Source organism: Balaenoptera acutorostrata, chromosome 5 (genome assembly GCF_949987535.1).
Source record: "Balaenoptera acutorostrata chromosome 5, mBalAcu1.1, whole genome shotgun sequence".
Classification (NCBI taxonomy): domain Eukaryota; kingdom Metazoa; phylum Chordata; class Mammalia; order Artiodactyla; family Balaenopteridae; genus Balaenoptera; species Balaenoptera acutorostrata.
This window is the reverse complement of record NC_080068.1, coordinates 79,145,125-79,165,382: the sequence shown is the minus strand read 5'-3', so window position 1 is coordinate 79,165,382 and position 20,258 is coordinate 79,145,125. Positions and strand designations below refer to the sequence as shown.

At 39.7% G+C, this 20,258-nt stretch overlaps 1 protein-coding gene across 2 annotated transcripts in view; it reads right to left on the bottom strand.

Moving 5' to 3' along the window:
• The window catches only part of RFC1 (replication factor C subunit 1), a 74,369-nt gene extending 66,439 nt beyond the window's left edge, over positions 1 to 7,930 (bottom strand). For both annotated transcript variants that reach the window (XM_057546462.1, XM_057546463.1), the window contains exon 1: positions 7,714 to 7,930. In XM_057546462.1, coding sequence (XP_057402445.1) covers positions 7,714 to 7,716 — 3 coding nt within the window. In that variant the 5' untranslated portion in view covers positions 7,717 to 7,930. The remainder of the gene's footprint in view (positions 1 to 7,713) is intronic.
• Positions 7,931 to 20,258: the final 12,328 nt, after the last annotated feature.

The following is a 20,258-nucleotide window of genomic DNA, read 5'->3' as shown; positions in this document are numbered from 1 at the left end:
TTAGCAAAGGGAAGTCCTTCCAAGCAGAACATCAAGGCTAGAAGCCACCCATAAAGAAAGACAGATTTGACTGCATAAAAATAAAATAAAATATGCCATAAACAAAGTTAAAATATAAGCAACTAACAGAAAATATCTACAACATGTTATATATAAGAAGGCTCCTACAAATCAATAAAAAATAACCCAGTAGAAAAATGAGTAAAAGCTACCAGTAGACAAATTATAAAGAAATGCAAATAACCAACAAACGTAACAAAAGATGCTCAACTTCACAAATAATAAACAGATAAATTAGAACTTGATTATATTTCCCTAAGCGTTAAAAGATTGATAATGCCCAGATATGTCAAAGTTGTGGGGAAACATGCTCACATACTACACTGCTAATAAAAGTAAAAATTGGTATAACCTTTCCAAGACAATCCAACAATATCTATCAAAATTTTAAATGTGCATACCCTCTGTCCCCGTAATTTCATTTCTAAAGTAAATGGTAAAAGAAATAGTTTTATTTCGGGAACCAAAAGAGAGTAGTAATTCACTCTTCTTACTTTCTTTTTTAATAGTTACTAAGTGAACAGGTCAGTTCAAATAAGGCAAAAGATTTAGGCAAAAATCACATAAAAATTAAAACAAATTTTAGCACACACAGCTAATAGTAACAAGTAAGTTTTTCACGCTTTTACTTACAGCTACTGGACATAGAGATTTATCTCTTCTGATGATTCTGTGAGGTATAAAGGCAAATAGAATGATTTATCTCCATTTTATAGGTAAGTAAGTGGAATTAAGTCAGACAAAAAAAAGCTTTTTGTCAGTTTTGCCACCTACTTCCAGACACTTGGGATGAATTACGTAACTTCTCTGGCCCTTAGTTTCCTCATAATGCCACTTACTCCACAGGATTCCTGTGGGGATTAGAAGAGATGGCACAACAGAATGGAACCTGGTCCTCTGACTCCAAATCCCTTTCATAGTTCTCTACTTGACCATGACTGCCCCCTCATAGTTTTACCATAATTCTAAGGATCTATGCAAAAGTAGCCATACTCCACAACTAGCAATACGGCCTTTCCATTCTCATTATTCCTGATACATTTGATCCTTGTGTGCTTACAGGCAGACACTTAGGACACAAACAGGAAAATGCCCTCATGAGGCTACCTGGGAGACAAATTAGTATATAAAGAATTAAATACAAAGCAGTGCTAAGACAGAGCTAAGTCACAAAACTGTAAGAGCACCAGGAGCACCTAACACAGAGAGCCTCAGGGACAGTTTACCAAAAGAAGCAACACCTGAAATGGGTCCCAAAATGATTAGTAGGAGATACTTTTGACAGTCATAGAAATCTGAGTTTGAAAACATTGCTGTAAGTTCCATACAGCAGGCCTGTCTAGCTTACTCACCTCTGTATCTCAAGTACAGGGCCAGCACCTCAGATAAGCAGATGCTTAATTAATAATGGTTGAACACATGAGTGGTTATTCCTAAGGTCACTGACCTTCACACCTGGGCTCAGAAACAGAAGTTCTTAATTATGTAAAATGAAATTCATGGTAAATTTGTTTTTAAAGATTGTGTATTAAAATAATCTTTACTTGAGATTAATTTTTTGCCATCACTTTACCTATTGCACTTTGTTTTAAGAAACTTTAAGTGGGTATTAAATTAACACTTATTGTGTATTATTACTTCTATCATATGGTACTCTCTTGTCATATTACAACACTGTGGCTACAAAAAGCAAAACACTTTCACTTTTAGTATAATACTTCCTCTTCTTCAGGGCTTTTTTCTGAAGGCTATTAATGGCTCTCCATGAACCTTAAGTTAAAAACTTCTGATTCACATATTCACACTGCACAAGCTAACTCACATCCATCTCAATGTCAGTACCACTTATTTATTTATTTATTTATTTATTTATTTTTGGCTGTGTTGGGTCTTCGTTTCTGTGCGAGGGCTTTCTCTAGTTGCGGCAAGCGGGGGCCACTCTTCATCGCGGTGCGCGGGCCTCTCACTATCGCGGCCTCTCTTGTTGCGGAGCACAGGCTCCAGACGCGCAGGCTCAGTAGCTGTGGCTCACGGGCCCAGCTGCTCTGCGGCATGTGGGATCTTCCCAGACCAGGGCTCGAACCCGTGTCCCCTGCCTTAGCAGGCAGATTCTCAACCACTGCGCCACCAGGGAAGCCCAATATCAGTACCACTTAAAAACACACTGCTACTTCCTAAATCTTGTCTCGACTCAAGACCTCTGAGCTCCATATCCATGTAGCCAATAGTCTGTCATCTCCACCTCTACCAAATGCCCCAAAGGTGCCTCCAACTCATAATATCCAAAACTAAGCCCATATTTTGGAGGCTTGCTTCTCTCTCTTTATTTCCCACCTCAATGCATAGCACCACCATTCACCGAAAACAGAAAAATGAGCACTGTTTTTCCTCCTCATTCTGACCCTCCACCTAATCAACCAACCCAACCTAATCTCCCAAATACTGCTGTTTTCTTTCCTCTATTTCTGTTGCCAATGCCCTGATTTAGGGCTTCATTTATTTACTTTTTTAACAAACCCTTAAATAGGACTTACTCTGTGCCAGACAATGATTTAAACACTTAAAAAATTAATTTAATCCACAGAACAAATCTATGACATTCTTTAACTTTAATTGACAGATGAAAAAACTGTGAATGACAACAAGGCATTTTCTAGTAAAAGTTTTGAAATTTAAATGCTCTTAAGTGTAAGCAAAAAAAAAAAAAAAAAAAAAAGATTTATTGCACTCTCCTACCCTAAGGTGTAACTAACAATTCTACAACACTATTAAAGAGAAGCATCGCCTATCAGGCAACCCAAATGCAATTTTAATATGCATAAGTCAAGACAAAGTACCAGACCTCGCTGGTACTCAAAAAAATCATGCATTTTTTAGAATTTTCTAACTTGGTTGATTATAAATCTATTAACAGAGATTTTTAAAAAATTTCTTTTGCAGTAAATACTCCTAAACCTGCACAAAGTAAGCCATCATAATGACCTTTTAACTTTAAGAAGTCAAAGTACAAAAGCTGATATATATCTATTTTGAAGTATAACCAAACAGCTCTAATAACTTTTTTTCACTGCTGATGGGCTCAACCAACCAACAAGTTATATGTGCCTACCAAAAATGCAAAGAGAAAGCAAATCATGCCACTGTGTTCACTTACTTTGAAGAGTACAGGATGTTATGCAAAATAAGTACTGCAGTGCTCTGTGGGGTAGCTGCCAAAATATGACATTTTGGCTTTACTTCTCTATTTTGAAAGTAAAGAAATATAAATATTTCTGATTAATATTTTTAAGTCCTCCACCAAATCCACAAGCAGAAATTGATTATCACCAACACACTTCACAAAACCTATCCAAATGTAAAAATCTTTTATCTTTAAAACCACTTAAATGCAAAATTATACATCTGACTAATATTGTATATTGATAGCAGCACAGAAGAAACAAATGAAATGAAATAATTTTAAAATAGTTAAAATTACATTATACTTTAAAAACAACAGGTAAGTTGTTGGAATGTAGTCCCTTAAGGTCAGGAAAAATACAGATCCTTCTTGCTACTCCTATTCAACACTGTGGCAAAAAAAAAAAAACTAATTAGGAAAAAAATAAATTATAAAAGGGGCACCTAGATTGGACAGGAAGAAGAAAAATTATCTTTATTTGCCGATGAAATGATCTTAAATAGAGAAAATCCTAAGGAATTCACTAAAAAAACTCTTAGAACTACGAAATGAGTTCTCCAAGGTTGCATGACACACAAGATCAATATACTAAAACCAATTATATTTCTATACTTTTGCAATGAACAATCCAGAAGTGAAATTAAGAAAACAATTCCAGGACTTCCCTGGTGGCGCAGTGGTTAAGAATCCGCCTGCCAATACAGGGGACATGGGTTCGAGCCCTGGTCCGGGAAGATCCCACATGCCACGGAGCAACTAAGCCCGTGCTCCACAACTACTGAGCCTGCGCTCTAGAGCCCGTGCACCGCAACTACTGAGCCCGTGTGCCACAACTACTGTAGCCCGTGCGCCACAACTACTGAGCCTGCACTCTAGAGCCCGCAAGCCACAGCTACTGAGCCCAGGTGCCACAACTACTGAAGCCTGCGCGCCTAGAGCCTGTGCTCCCCAACAAAAGAAGCCACCGCAATGAGAAGCCCGCGCACCGCAACGAAGAGTAACCCCCGCTTGCCGCAACTAGAGGAAGCCCACGCGCAGCAACGAAAACCCAACACATTATAAAAGGGTGACAACGCTGCTCCGGGAGAGCATTCACATAGTAAACTACAATGTGAAAGGTCTCCCCCAGAATGCTGCAATGAAGCAGCTTAGATGTAGTCAGACTCTCTTTGACAGCTCTTCAAAAAGGCTTTCCCTTATGTCTCATGCATGTTTAATTCAAACTTATGCATATTTTCAATAAATAACTATGCCAGCCAATGAATTATATATGTTGATTTCTTAAAAACGGCATCTTTCAAGTTTTATTCCCATTTTGAGCAAATAATTAAATCCTTGTAGCAATTCAAATCATTTACATGGCTACTGTTTATTCTGTTTATTTTAATTTCATTTAGATTCCTTTAACAGACATTATATTCACATGGTTCAAAAATTCAAAAGGGTCGGGGCTTCCCTGGTGGCGCAGTGGTTGAGAGTCTGCCTGCTAATGCAGGGGACACGGGTTCGAGCCCTGGCCTGGGAAGATCCCACATGCCGCGGAGCGGCTGGGCCCGTGAGCCACAACTGCTGAGCCTGCGCGTTTGGAGCCTGTGCTCCGCAACGAGAGAGGCCCGCGCATCGCGATGAAGAGTGGCCCCCGCTTGCCACAACTGGAGAAAGCCCTCGCACAGAAACGAAGACGCAACATAGCCAAAATCAATCAATCAATCAATCAATCAAACATACGCATCTGATTCAAGATCCTCATTAAAAAAAATAAAAATTAAAAAAAAAAAAATTCAAAAGGGTAAAACGTCTCCCTCCCACCCTGCCTCTCAGACACACATTTCCCATCTTTGGAGGCAACAAATGTTATCAGTTAGTTCCTTGTGTATCCTTCACATCTTCAAGCAAAATATGCATATTCTTTTCTCTCCTTTTCTACATAAAGTGGTAGCATACTTTACATATTGTCCTGCACCTTCTTTTTTCACTTATCTTGGCAACTGTTTCACATCAGGGCATAAAGTTTTCTCTTTTTTAGTGGTTGCATAGTATTCCATTTTGTGGATATATAGTATTTTATTCCTTTGATAACTTTAATTGGAAAAGATCTGAGAAAAAGATGCAGCTCCAAGGGCAAGAGTTACTAACCTTGCACCTGTAGAAGTGCTTCAGAAGATATGTGAATCCCCTAAAATGGTATGTATTCGTATGTATTTCTGTGGGCAGAAAACTTGCATACCATTCACCACAACATCAAAGAAAGCTGTGACCCAAGCAAAAGTTAAGAACTACTGTACAATATAACTTGTGCATAGGTGTTCAATAAACATAGGTTGAACAGAATTCTGGTCTAGGATTCTGCTAATTTTTGTACTACAAGACAGAAGGACTAAATTAAACACTAATATAATCCAAAACTCTTACGTACTTTACAGAACCTTTTCCCCACTTCTTTTCTGAGAAGGTCTTTATTTTTCATATGCACTATGAACAGGAGTACTAAGAGGGAAAAGAACCAATCATTTAAAGTAACTGAATAATGGGCTTCCCTGGTGGCGCAGTGGTTGAGAATCTGCCTGCTAATGCAGAGGACACGGGTTCGAGCCCTGGTCTGGGAAGATCCCACATGCCGCGGAGCAACTAGGCCCGTGAGCCACAATTACTGAGCCTGCGCGTCTGGAGCCTGTGCTCCGCAACGGGAGAGGCCGCAACAGTGAGAGGCCCGCGCACCGCGATGAAGAGTGGCCCCAGCTTGCCGCATCTAGAGAAAGTCCTTGCACAGAAACGAAGACCCAACACAGCCATAAATAAATTAATTAATTAATTAATTAAAAAAAAAAAAGTAACTGAATAATCAAAAGTTGACTATATAAGCTGTTGTTCACCATAACTGACAACATCAGAGGCATCTTTGATGTCCCTTAAACTCTTTGTAATGTTCCACAGAGTCCTTCCTGAGAAAATTAGATCATTAGTAATGTAGTTGTATATTTCCTACCACATGCCAGGCAACAGAATAGAAGCTTTACATTTATTATCGTGTTTAATCCTCAAGACAATCACTTAAGGCAGCTATATTTCCCCCCTTTTACAGGTAAGGAAACAGAGGATTTAAGAGGTTAAAGTTAAGATATTTACTTAATCAAAACCACTTAACCATTAAATGGCAGAGCAAGACCAAAACATTGCCTCACTCTCACCTTCAAGACTCCAAATCTCATGAACTTTACACAATTACCATAGTGCCTGAAGTCCAAAATGCAATTATGATCATTATAGGGAGGTGGTATAATGTAGTGGTCAGAAAAACCTAGGTTCTAATTCTAGCTCAACCATTTATTAGTCATATCACAAATTGTTCAAACTCTAAAAGTCTCCTTTGCCATCTGTAAAACTGGATTGCTGTGAGGTTTAAATGAAGAAAGGCATGTAAAACAAACAGCCTGCATATCCACCTGAAGAAGATACTTGTTACAAGGTGGCTATTATCATCATTTCATCCTTCTCTGAGAAGAAACACGAAGGGCTGTAAGGGTTCCCAATTTGGCATAAAATTCCACACACACAGCTCAGAATGCTGGCATTGTGACAGACAAATAAGCTGATTGAAGATAAAATGACTGAAAAAATTATGTCTGATTATTAAGTAGATTCTGGCTTAATGGACCATCATAAATTGTCCTTTAAATTAAAATATTTCAAATACATACTTGTATCTATTGCCATTCCAGTGTAAATGTCTGTTTTGACGCCTGCATAATTATTTCACTCTCTATTTAAAGGATTTATGCAGAATTATGCACTGAGGGTTTCTTTTTTAAGATTATTTTTAACATCAGGTGATAAGCGATGACAGCTGTCAAATGTATTACAGCTGTTTCTACCAGGTTTTTTGCTTTGTTTTTTTCCTGGTAAACCGTGTTATCCCTTTGATTTCTATGAACTCATCTAAACAAAATAAAACATCCTTCCCATGCCATCGATTTCAAAACGGCTCTGTGATGAGCATTTCGCAGGGCTGTTAATGATGAAAGTTGAAGGCCTAAGACAACTTTTTCATTAGAAAGGAAAGTCTGTAACATTCTTCTCCTTCGAGACCCAAGGCCTGAAATCAACGCTTTAGGCAGGACTCAAACCGAGGTTCGAAGCAACACTGAACAGGAAAAGCAACTGTACCGCTGAGCCCCCAAAATCACCTTCATTACTCCCTTCCTTTCTCCCTTCCCCCAAGAGTGGAAAAAAGTTAAAACTGCTGCGCAGCACGAATAGCCCCGCGCGCTGGCTGCGGCTGAGAGCTGAAGCCCGCGGTGCAAGGAAAGCTGTGAGACCAGTGCCCAGTTTGTGGCCCCTTTCTTGCCTTCGCTCCCCTCCGAAGCCACGCATCGCGGTCCTCCCCGACCCTCCATGCCAGGAATGCCAGGTCCACGCCCAGCCTGCAAACTCTCCCCAGCCCCCTGGCCGCATAGCCTCCCCCGGGGGCTCACCATTGCAGCCCACGGATGAAGGCGTGGGCGGGCAGGCCGGCCGGCTGGGGAATCCGTTACCGCGGCTCGGGATCCATTCGCGCCAACAACTTCTCCCGCGAAGTGGAAGGAGGTCGAGGCAGCGGCGCCCTTTGATGACGTCAGGAGGTGCGCAGCTTCCTGTGGGCCCAGGCCGGGGCCGGGAGGCGGGAGGCGGGAGACGCCACGTGGGCCCAGGTGCAGCCCCCGAGACCCGCGGGACGCCGCAATCGCGAGGAGAGGCGGGGCCCAGGACCGCACCCAGATTTGCGTCTTCCGCTTCTCTAGGGGGCTCTCAAGTGGGCAGGTTTTGAGATTGATTTCCCCCGAGGGCGGGCACGTTTAGAGGATGCATTGCGCTCCTTTAAATGTAGCTTTAAAATGTTTCTATTACCAGCCGCAGTAAGACACCTTTTAGGTGTATGTTTCACATATTACATTTTAATATCTATTCTGAAACAAAAATTTCACCAAACAGTACTTACCCTGATTTTTTTTTTTTTAATGTTTGACCAATCGAATTGGTCTTTTCGCCTACTTTTAAATGGAGACCCACAGTTTGAAAACACTTTTAGGACAATTTTATGTTGTATAATTCCAGGGCAAAAAAGACTTTGGTAAAATAGTCCTTACTACCCACACCATTTTATAAATGAAAAATATAAGGCCCAAACAAGCTGAGGGTCCTAGCTGGGAATCTAGGCCTCCAAATTCCCAAACCTGCGTGGCTGAGTCCCTCAAAGGGGTGTGTGTGAAACCAAGGCATAAATAAGGTACATCTTCTCCGTAGAAGAACAATGATCCCGAAAGCTTTGGAGTAAACAAGTTTTATATTAATAGATAAGCAATTGAACTGTGGAATAGCATGTGACATTTGCATACAATTTTAAGAGAAAACATGAGGCCTTAAAGAGTTTAATGGGAAGAGCAATATCTCCAGCTTTGGCCCTAGACTTTCAAATACTTATCCACCCACCCCCTGTTCCGTCTTGCATTTTATCACACCCATATCGCTACAGTGAAAGATAGCAAAGACTTCAGGAATAAAACAGAGGCTAAGCATGGAGAGCTCCTATTTATTAACTGCCCATTGTAGTATGTGCCAGGCATGCAGCTATGGACTATCCCAGTTTAACTCATCTAATACCCACAATGACACTGGCTACTATTATTGTCCCCAATTTACAAAGGAGTAAACTATAGCTCATGAACATGGCCTCATTGCATGGGACCCTCTGAAGCCAATATGCTAGGGTTCCTAGCCCCACCACATGCTAATTGTGTAACCATGGGCAAGTTACTATGCCTCAGTTTCCTCAACTGTAAAACAAGGATAATAGTACTATGTTCTTCATAAGGTTATGAAACTGTTCCTGGCACATAAGCAGATAATAATCTTTTTTTTAAGTCAGCTATTATCATTATTATTACACAAGGCTAGGTATTATCAAGGGAGATGTTTCCAAAAATGAACTTATCTACACCATAATTTTACTCAGGGAAATACTTGATTGGGGAGGAGGGGAGTCATTAGATCCTTTGAGAAATCAATAAGCTATGAAGCTACTCCCCAGAAAACTGTACATAGCAGACACATCACATAAATTTTTGCCTATAACTTCAGAGAACCTAAACCAATTTACAATGTTCATTGTGTTGTAAATAAGCAAATAAGATGTATAGTAAATGTTTTACATATCTTTTACATTATACTACTTTAAACTTTTTCATTCCTTTTTTAGTATTTTGAAGACTTCCTTGAATTCAGGTGAGAATTAAGTCAGAAGACTGTAACTTCCAGAAAGATACTGAACTGAATTTGTTGGATTGTTTTTTTTTCCCTCAATAAATTTATTTATTTATTTGTGTATTTGTTTATTTATTTATTTATTTATTTATTTATTTTTGGCTGCGTTGGTCTTTGTTGCTGCACAAGGGTCTTCTCTAGTTGTGGTGAGCGGGGACTACTCTTCACTGCAGTGAATGGGCTTCTCATTGCGGTGGCTTCTCTTGTTGCAGAGCACAGGTTCTAGGCCCACAGACTTCAGTAGTTGTGGTGCGCGGGCTCTAAAGCACAGGCTCAGTAATTGTGGCACACGGGCTTAGTTGCTCCATGGCATTGGATTGTTTTCTTTAGGAACATTTACTTGGAAATATTCTATGTCAAAAATGTACCAGGACTTCCCTGGTGGTGCAGTGGTTAGGAATCCGCCTGCCAATGCAGGGGACATGGGTTTGAGCCCTGGTCCGGGAGGATCTCACATGCCGCAGAGAGGCTAGGCCTGTGCACCACAACTACTGAGCCCGTGAGCCACAACTACTGAGCCCGCATGCCATAACTGCTGGGACCCGGGCGCCTGGAGCCCATGCTCCACGACAGGCGAGGCCGCCGCAGTGAGAGGCCTGCGCACCGCAGCGAGGAGTAGCCCCCACTCGCTGCAACTAGAGAAAGTCCGTGCACAGCAACAGAGACCCAACACAGCCATAAATAAATAAATAAATTAAATAAAAATTTTTTTAAATGTTCCAGATTTAAAATGGCTGTATATGCTTTGAAACTTCTCCCCAAACGTGGGCTGGCCTGTGACTGATTTGATCTAAGAATATGGTGGAAATGATGCTATGACAGTTCCAAATGTAAGCTTTAAGACGACCAGCAACTCTCATCTTGCTCTCTTGAAGCCCTGAGCCACCATGTAAAGCAGGAGAAGGGGCCAGCTGAGCCCAGGCTTACAGCCATCTCCACCAGGTACCAGGCTTGTAAGTGAAACCATCTTGGACCCACCATACCAGCTGCTAGTGGAATTCCACTAAGTGACCCCAGTCAGCACTACGTAGAGCAGAAAAATCACCTAGTCAAGGCTTGCCTAAATTCTCTGACCCACAGTAGTGTGAGCATAATAAAATTATTGTTCTTTTAAGGTACTAAGTTTGGGGTAGATTGTTGTAAAGTAATAGATAAACAGAAATGTTTTAAAGAACCCAAAGTGTAACCAAAAAATAAGCAGGAACAGAATATTCATGCTTATTTTCTCCACTGTGGTGATTCTGATGCATCATTCAACAAATATTTATTGAACATCTACTGTGTGTCGGCACTTTTTTATGTGCATGCTGGGAAACCATAGTAAACAAGACAGACAGTCCCAGCTTCCCTAAAGTTCATATTTCTGAGGAAAAGAGAAAAATAAGTAAGTAGACAAAAATAAATTCTGTACTTTCAGATAAGGGTAAGTGCTATAAAGAAAGGCTTCATGAGACTTTAAGCCAAAAGATTGCTATGATCCCATCATTTTACACTTTGTATTTTATGGCCAAAAAAAGAAAAAAAAAAGATTGCTATGTGTTTTGTGGCAAAATATGATTCTCTTTTGTTTCCCATGGCAGAGAAATTTGAAGAGTGCTAAAAAGATTCCCAAACATGATTTTTTTTTAATTTTTTGTAGGAGAGCAGCAGAGTCTCCTGTTAGGTTTGTTTCTGCATAATAACTGCATCTGGATTTTAACCTTTACAGGGCACCATTTTATAACAGTGTCTAGTTTGAATTTATTCCAGGCAAAAGACCAGCCTGTGTGCCCCTTCCATCTCTATGTGGCCTTTCTTCGACAATGAGAATAAAATGATAATAGGTCATAACTACTCCCATCTCTCAGGGGTTTTTTTTTTTTGGCTGCGCCAAGCGGTATTAACTCCCCGACCAGTGATGGAACCCGTGCCCCCTGCAGTGGAAGTGCAGAGTCTTAACCACTGGACCACCAGGGAAGTCCCCCATCTCTCACTATTAACTGAAAGACTACAATAATGCATCTCCAAGAAACTAAGGATACACAAAGGAAGAATACAACAAACTAGGGCTGTTGATTTCTAGATAGTTTTTTTAGAGAGGCCCAGAAAGTCATTTATCAGTGATGTAAAACATTAGCTAACAAAGATTCCTTGCATGTTTTCTTGAAAGTATTTTCATAAAAACTGTCTGCTCATGTTTTCCTTAGTCATGCTTTCCTTAGTTCAGCTCTTCTTGGTATAAATGTTTCTGAAACCAGCTGATGAATAAATAAGACCAATAATTCATTTGTAGAGTAACACTGGTAACAGATAACACAGCAATTGAATAAACACTGCAGTTTCCAGAATTAAGAGCATCTTCAAAAGCCTAAAATATTTTTTTAAACATTTTTTTCTTTTAATAATGGTTTGAGACCTATCACAGAGAAGACGCATTTTAAGGGATATATTATGTATTGGATCTGATCACCTGATGCTCACTGGCCTTCTCTTAATCCTTAAAAGAAAGGGCTTCAAGCAAAACTGTCAACAAAGCCAATTTTGTGAAAGTTAGGGATTTCTTTCCCTCCTCCACTTAGGGATATATCACTGGTAGAAGAATTATTGACATTCCCTGAAGAACTCTTTACCTGAAAAGTTAGAATATTGACAGTGACATCTCTACTAGTATGTTTCTAAACGTGTGAATAGTTGGATTAAGCGAATAATAATTGGTTCTCTTTCCATAACATATACAGGGAGTTAAATCATTGCCCTCCCCAAAATGACTTAAAAGCTGTGTGTTAGAAAGTGCATGACTTGAATTTTGGTCATTCTTTATAATCTAACTACTGCCATATATAAGTGAAAAACAATTGCAAAGGGCAGTATAAATTCTCAGCGTTAATGCCTGTGCCTTAGTTAACCTACCTGTGTGATGGGAATAACTCTTTACTTGGAGTCACTTGGAAATGCTTTTCAAGAGCACAATAGTTACATTGTCTTTCACATAGACTTTCATAAATAAGCAGAAATCAATCGAATTTTCACTGTGCAACAACAAATGTGACTTTCTGCCCTCTGGATAAATATTAGCATGTCCTGCTTTGTCAGGGTTTTTTGGAACATTTTCCTTATAGAAAACAATCCGTTAGGTAGCTTGTCCTTTTCTGTGTTTGTGATACCTGCAGAGATCCAGAACAATGATGTTGACCTTGTAATCCATTTATGAACATAATCATTAAGTCATAATCTGTCACCATTAAAGTGGACTTGGGCTTCCCTGGTGGCGCAGTGGTTGAGAATCTGCCTGCCAGTGCAGGGGACACGGGTTCGAGCCCTGGTCTGGGAGGATCCCACATGCCGCGGAGCAACTAAGCCCGTGAGCCACAACTACTGAGCCTGCGCGTCTGGAGCCTGTGCTCCGCAACGGGAGAGGCCGCGACGGTGAGAGGCCCGCGCACCGCGATGAAGAGTGGCCCCCGCTTGCCGCAACTGGAGAAAGCCCTCGCACAGAAACGAAGACCCAACACAGCCATAAATAAATAAATAAATAAATAAATAAAATTTAAAGTGGACTTAAGAAATTAGGCACTATGTCATTTATCTTAATTCTTGGATGAATTAAGATTATCATATTAATCATATTAATATGATCAATCATTAATATGATTATGCTTGAGTAATCTAAATTTATATAAACTTGACTGATGATATTTTACAAATAATAAAGTTTGTTACATTAATAAATCAGTCTCTTCACTTAAGTTAGAAGAAACATTTACATTTAAAAAAGTAAATTTAACAAAAAACATATAACTTTACTATTGACATACACATTTGATTATATATGTAATGTATCTCAAATTGTGAATTAATTGCCTAAAATATTCATTGGCAATTTTAAAGGTGTTTATAGACAGAGTAACAGGAATGCCAACAGTATTTTGTAGCGATGGTAGATTTTACGATTAGGATAATCTTTCATTCTCCAAGTCCTACAAATCAAAGTAATTCTAGAATTTTTTGTTGTTTCATAGGAATAATGTGAGGCATAGCAAATAAAGGAAACTACAATAAGTTATTTGAGAACTGCAGCTATAGTAAGAATGACCACATACTTGGATATTATAGACCTTTAAGACTCTTGAGAATCTGAGCTTCTATAATAAGATACACCTAGAATTGTTATTCATATTTCAACAAAGTTTGCAATAAAAACATTTTTGAACTTCCATGGAAATCTCACGGGTCATCTTTCTCAACATGCAGTTTAAACAGAATTGAATGTAATCACTGTTTATACAGAGTAGTGTATATTAGAGGTAAAAAAAAAAAATCTTGTAAATGAACACAAGTCAGAATAGAAAAGACGCGTGAAAAAGGAATTCCCATAAATTCTCATCTTCCATAAAATATACAGCAAAATCTTATTCATATGAAGTACGATTCATTGCCACAAAAAGGATATAAACAATACTTTTAACATATACATTTAAATTGCTACTTCCTATAGGAAGAGCTAACCTTGCTTTAAGACAAAGTCAAGTGCTTTGGACTCTATATGTTAAAATATTATACCTAGTTTGATGCCTTTATATAAATATTATCATTAGCTCTGGGATGGTGGGAAGCGTTATAACTGGTAAAGTAAATACAGCGTATCACTAATACCTGGGATGCCCTAGACATTTTTCAGGAAATGTTTATTTTAGTCTAAGAGTATGATTTGCAAAAAACCTAACATTACTGTATGTTGATACCATTACTGTAGTTGAATTTCACCTCTTTTCCCTTCTTCCACCATGGGTGCATAATCTAAATCTGATCATGAGAAAACATCAAACAGACCAAAACTGAGAGACCATCTACAAATTAACTGACCAGGATTCAGCAACAGTCATGAAACGACATGAAAGCAAGGTCATGAAAGATGGAGGAACTGTCACAGATTGGAGAGGACTAAAAATACACAGTAACTAAATGCAATGTGGCTTCCTGGACAGAGAGGACATTAGAAGGAAATAAGTTAAAATTTGAATAAGATCCGTACTTTAGTAAATAGTAGCATATCATAGTATCCCAGTTTTGATCATTGCAAGTGATTATAATAAGTTAATATGAAGCAAAACTGAGTGAAGGATGCGTGTGAACTCTCTGTACTCTTTTTGCAACTTTCCTATAACTATTTTTAAGTAAAAAAAAAAAAAAAAAAAAAAAGATGACCCCAAAGTAGATGGCTGTGCTGTTAAACAAACAGGATTGGAGGTAGGAAACAAGAATTTGGTTTTTGGACATGTTAAATCTGAGATGTCTTTTAGACTTGGAATGAAAGAAATAGTCATGAACAAAGAAATTAGAAAATTTGTATTTATGTCCAAGTAATGTATAACATGGCTATGAAGCTTAATGAAATTTTTAAGAAGATCATTTGTTTAAAAAAAACTTGAAGGTATAATTAATAAATTATTAACAACCTGGAACTTAAATATTTATGATTTCAACAAAACATTTCTTCATGAGAAGTATTTCTTTTTTTTTTTTTAATTTTTTTTTTTTATAGCTACTTTATTTATTTATTTCTTTATTTTTTTTTGGCTGTGTTGGGTCTTCGGTTCGTGCAAGGGCTTTCTCTAGTTACGGCAAGTGGGGGCCACTCTTCATCGCGGTGCAGGGACCGCTCTTCATCGCGGTGCGCGGGACTCTCACTATCACGGCCCCTCCCGTTGCGGGGCACAGGCTCCAGACGCGCAGGCTCAGTAGTTGTGGCTCACGGGCCCAGCTGCTCCGTGGCATGTGGGATCTTCCCAGACCAGGGCTCGAACCCGTGTCCCCTGCATTAGCAGGCTGATTCTCAACCACTGTGCCACCAGGGAAGCCCCATGAGAAGTATTTCTTGATGAAATACTTTCTTCACTTTGTTTCAAGGACATATGTAGTCTCCTAGTTTTCTTCTTTCTTCAATAGTCAGTCCTCAGACTCTTATGTTCATTGCTCCTAATTTTCTGTCCTTTTAATATTTGATTACCCTAGGGCTTGTTTCTATACTCACTGCCTGGTGATTTCATCCAATCTCATAGACTTACATACTATATAAATACTGACCCTTCCAAATTTCTATCAACTGCTGATTTTTCCTGTAAACTTCAGATTTATGTATCCATTTTCCAACTTCACATCTCCACTTGGCTGTCTAATAGACATATCAAAGTTACTCTGTCCAAAACTAAACTCCTAGTCTTCCCTCACAAACCTGCATCTCAACTGATAGCATCCTACCATTTGCTCAGGCCAAAAATTTTTGAAGCAATCCTCCTTTGTCTCTCTCTGTCTCTCTGTCTCTCTGTCTCTCTCTCTCTCTCTCTCTCTCACACACACACACACACACACACACAGACACACAGACACTCATATCCAAGCCATCAGCAAATTCTGTTGGTACTACCTTCACAACATAACCAGAACCTAACAAATCTCACTACGTCTACCAGTACCATGCAGGTCCAAGCCACCATCAGCTCTCACCTGGTTATCATCTCTTGACTGATTGCCCTGATTCAGCTTTTGTTCCCCTCACAGTACACTCTGAACCCAGCATCCAGACTGATTCTTTTCAAATGTGAGTTAGATCGTGTCACTCTCTGCTGAAAACTCTCTAGTGCTCCTCTTCTCATTAAGGGTATAAGACAAATTCCTCCCTGTTCCCCTGCGCCATCTGGCCCTATTACCTCTCTATACTTACTGCCTACTACTCTCAGTCATTCCACCTCAGCCACACTGACCTCTTCATTATTTCTTGAAGGTGCCAGACATGCTTCTGCTTCAAGGACGTTTCACTCTCTACTCACTCTCTGCCGAGTGCTCTTCCCTCAACTATCTGTACAGTTCACCCCCTCACCACGGCAAAGCCTCTACTCACAATCAAAGATGACCAAACACCAGCACCATGAGTGAGAGTCAGCAAAAAGCAACAAAAAACAGATTTAGGTTCCCAATAACTAGCGATTCAGAATACAACACAGCTATGTATGGAGTATTTACAGACATAATCACAGAGAGGAACATTTCATCTATTGACCAACAGTATAGGAAGCAGAAATCACTCTGGATATTTCATTCAGAAAAGAGTATTGTTTTGGTTTTTTACAGGAATTTAGTACTTAATCTGTTGGAGGGGCAGGGGTTTAAGAAATGAAGCCAGACACCACCACTAGACTTTTGGCTTTAAGGTCACACTTGGAAACTGCAACTACTGTTGCTGCTTTCACGACCACTGCCACTGCCAAGGCCTCCCACACTTAGGAATTTGGAGTCAGTTCGGGGAACATGGAGCTGGCTGCTTCAACTACTAGTGGTACTAGAAGTGGCCCATCAGCTTCTACCACCACAGGAAGCATCACCTCTGTCTCCTTTTGAAAGTTTATATGAAAATGATCCCCAACCTAGAAGTCTAAAACCAGCCAAACAACCAAACAAATGTTTGTGGGAAAAGACATGTAATCCCCCCTCCCGTCCTCCAAAATGTATTCCCTCTGTATCTTCTTTCAGGAAACTACTAGAAAATGTGCTTCATCAAAGTGAGGGGGCAAACAAAAAGGAAGATATAGGAAGATATCAGGTAAAGAAAAAGGCAATCCAGCACAGAAAAAGAAAAGGGAGGGGAATCCCCAGGTGTGCCCCAGGTGTAGAGAGAGGGCAAGCTGTCCAGACTGCAGCAGTGTCACTTAGGAGACAGGCGTAGCAAGGGCTGTCATCACTGTGCCCTCTGGACAAAGCTACTGGGACATTTACTCCATGACAAGGAGGGAATAAACCAGGAAAAATGAAAGAATGAGATTCATGTAATGGAATCCAAACTAGGAAAAGGTAAAGGAATTCCTAAGTTGTCAGCAAAGGGAAGTCCCAAAATGACAAATAGGCAGAATGGAGCAGGCCCAGAGCATCAGTAGATAGAGGGGAACAAAGGTCTGCAGGAGGAGTAACTCCAAGAAAAAAGATTGAAACTAATAATAGAAGAGATTGACCTTGTACTAAGAGCTATTGGCAGGTGTGGGAACTTGGCAATAGGTACAGACAACTAAGCAAATGAAAAACAAGGCAATTATTAACCGATAAGAAAAACAAAAAGAAAGGGAGAGAACATAATTATAGTATACTACAGTACTCAGCAATGAATAATATTTATGTAAAAAATAATGTAAACTCTAGATATCAATTTAACAAAAAGGTAATTTTTTTAACCAACAGAAAATGGTGATACCAGAAACCTAAATCTTTATCTACCATGAAAGGACATCAATAGATAGTCTAAAATTAATGAATTGAAAGATAGCAGTACCTGAGTATTATGCAAAATACAAATGTGGTGATATACAAATTCTAGACGAACAGCTACAGAGTTGAAAGTGGGGGAGGGGATGGGGGAGTAAATACCTTAATAAAAATAAATTTTAAGAAGATCACACATGAAAAACAAAACTATAAAAGGACTAAAAACAATATATAGGAGAATATCTTTACAATTTTGGAGTGGGGACTGCTTTCCTGGCCCAGAAACCCAAAAGATAATGAATAATTTGATTGTACAAAGTGAAAGCCTTTTGCACACGTAAATATTTTAAAGCAAAGTTCAGTAATATTCTGAAATCGATTGTGGTAATGGTTGCACAACTCTGAATACACTAAAAACTGTTGAATTGTATATTTTTAGTGGATGAATTGTATGGTATGGGGATTATATCTCAATAAAGCTGTTTTTTTGTTTTTTTTTAATTTTATAGCTACTTTATTTATTTATTTCTTTATTTTTGGCTGTGTTGGGTCTTCAGTTCGTGCGAGGGCTTTCTCTAGTTACGGCAAGTGGGGGCCACTCTTCATCGCGGTGCAGGGACCGCTCTTCATCGCGGTGCGCGGGCCTCTCACTATCGCGGCCCCTCCCGTTGCGGGGCACAGGCTCCAGACGCGCAGGCTCAGTAGTTGTGGCTCACGGGCCCAGCTGCTCCGTGGCATGTGGGATCTTCCCAGACCAGGGCTCGAACCCGTGTCCCCTGCATTAGCAGGCAGATTCTCAACCACTGCGCCACCAGGGAAGCCCAATAAAGCTGTTTTTAAAAAGACTTAGATCGTTGGGAGAAAATATTTGCAACATATACATCAGACAAGGGATTTAATACTTTATATATAATGAGCTTCCTCCTCTAATTCTTTAGAAAAAGAAAAAATGAGAAAGTAAACAAAGGAGATGAAAAGGTAACTCACAGAAGAAGAAATTCAAAGGACCAATAAAAATATGAAACCCAAATGAATACAAAAATGAAATGACATTTTTTACCATATTGACAAAAAAGAGAACTATTGATAGATAATATCCAATACTGAGAAAAATAGGGAAAAATGGCCCTCATGCACTAATGGTAGGAGCTTGAAAGTATCTACTGCCTTTCTGAAGGCAGCTGGAAAATATCCCTGAACATAGAAAATGTACATACTCTTTAACCCAACAATTCCAGTTTTAGCAATCTTTTGTATCTCCCACATATGCAAAGTTATGGATTCAAGGTTATTAATTGCAGAATTGTTTGTAATAGAAAAAATGGAAAAACTTAAATGTTTACCAGTTCATAAATAGTTAAATAAATAAAATATATAGGTGCATATATGCCATGGAATATTATGCATCTATTGAAAACCACTGAGCTAGATTCATGTGTACTGACATAGGAAGAGCTTCAGAATAAATTATTAAGAAAATAGAGGGCTTCCCTGGTGGCGCAGTGGTTGAGAATCCACCTGCCAGTGCAGGGGACTGGGTTCGAGCCCTGGTCGGGGCAGATCCCACATGCCGCGGAGCAACTAAGCCCGTGCGCCACAACTACTGAGCCTGCGCTCTAGAGCCTGCAGCCACAACTGTTGAAGCCTGCACGCTTTGAGCCCGCGCTCCGCAGCGGGAGAGGCCACCGCAGTGAGAAGCCCGCGCACCACAGCAAGGGGTAGCCCCCGCTCGCTGCAACTAGAGAAAGTACGCACACAGTAACGAAGACACAACTCAGCCAAAAATAAATAAAAGAAAATAAATTTATTTAAAAGAAAATAGAGCATGTTGTAGTATACTGTGTATGGTGTGTGATCATATTTATGGTTTTTAAAAGTACAGGGCTTCCCTGGTGGCGCAGTGGTTGAGAATCTGCCTGCCAATGCAGGGGACACGGGTTCGAGCCCTGGTCCGGGAAGATCCCACATGCCGCGGAGCAACTAAGCCCGTGCGCCACAATTACTGAGCCTGCGCGTCTGGGGCCTCTGCTCTGCAACAAGAGAGGCCGCGATAGTGAGAGGCCCGCGCACCGCGATGAAGAGTGGCCCCCGCTTGCCGCAACTAGAGAAAGCCCTCGCACAGAAACAAAGACCCAACACAGCCAAAAATAAATAAATCAATAAATAAAATTTAAAAAAAAAAAAAAAAAAAAAAAAAAAAGTACAAAAAGTGTGTGTGTGTGTATGTGTGTGTAAAGATAGACTCCAAATGTTAACAGGGGAGACTTCAGCTTTTTGCTCCATATTCTTTTATTTTTACTCTTTTAAAATCACCTCTTAATAATTTGTTTCTAGTATTTTAAAGAATTTGAATTCTAAAAAGAAACGGAAGTCAGGTATCTATTCAGATCTTCTGAATCAGTCTCCAGGGGTGGAGATTGAGCATATGTATTTTTTAAAACTCAAGAGATGATTCTGGGGCTTCCCTGGTGGTGCAGTGGTTGAGAATCTG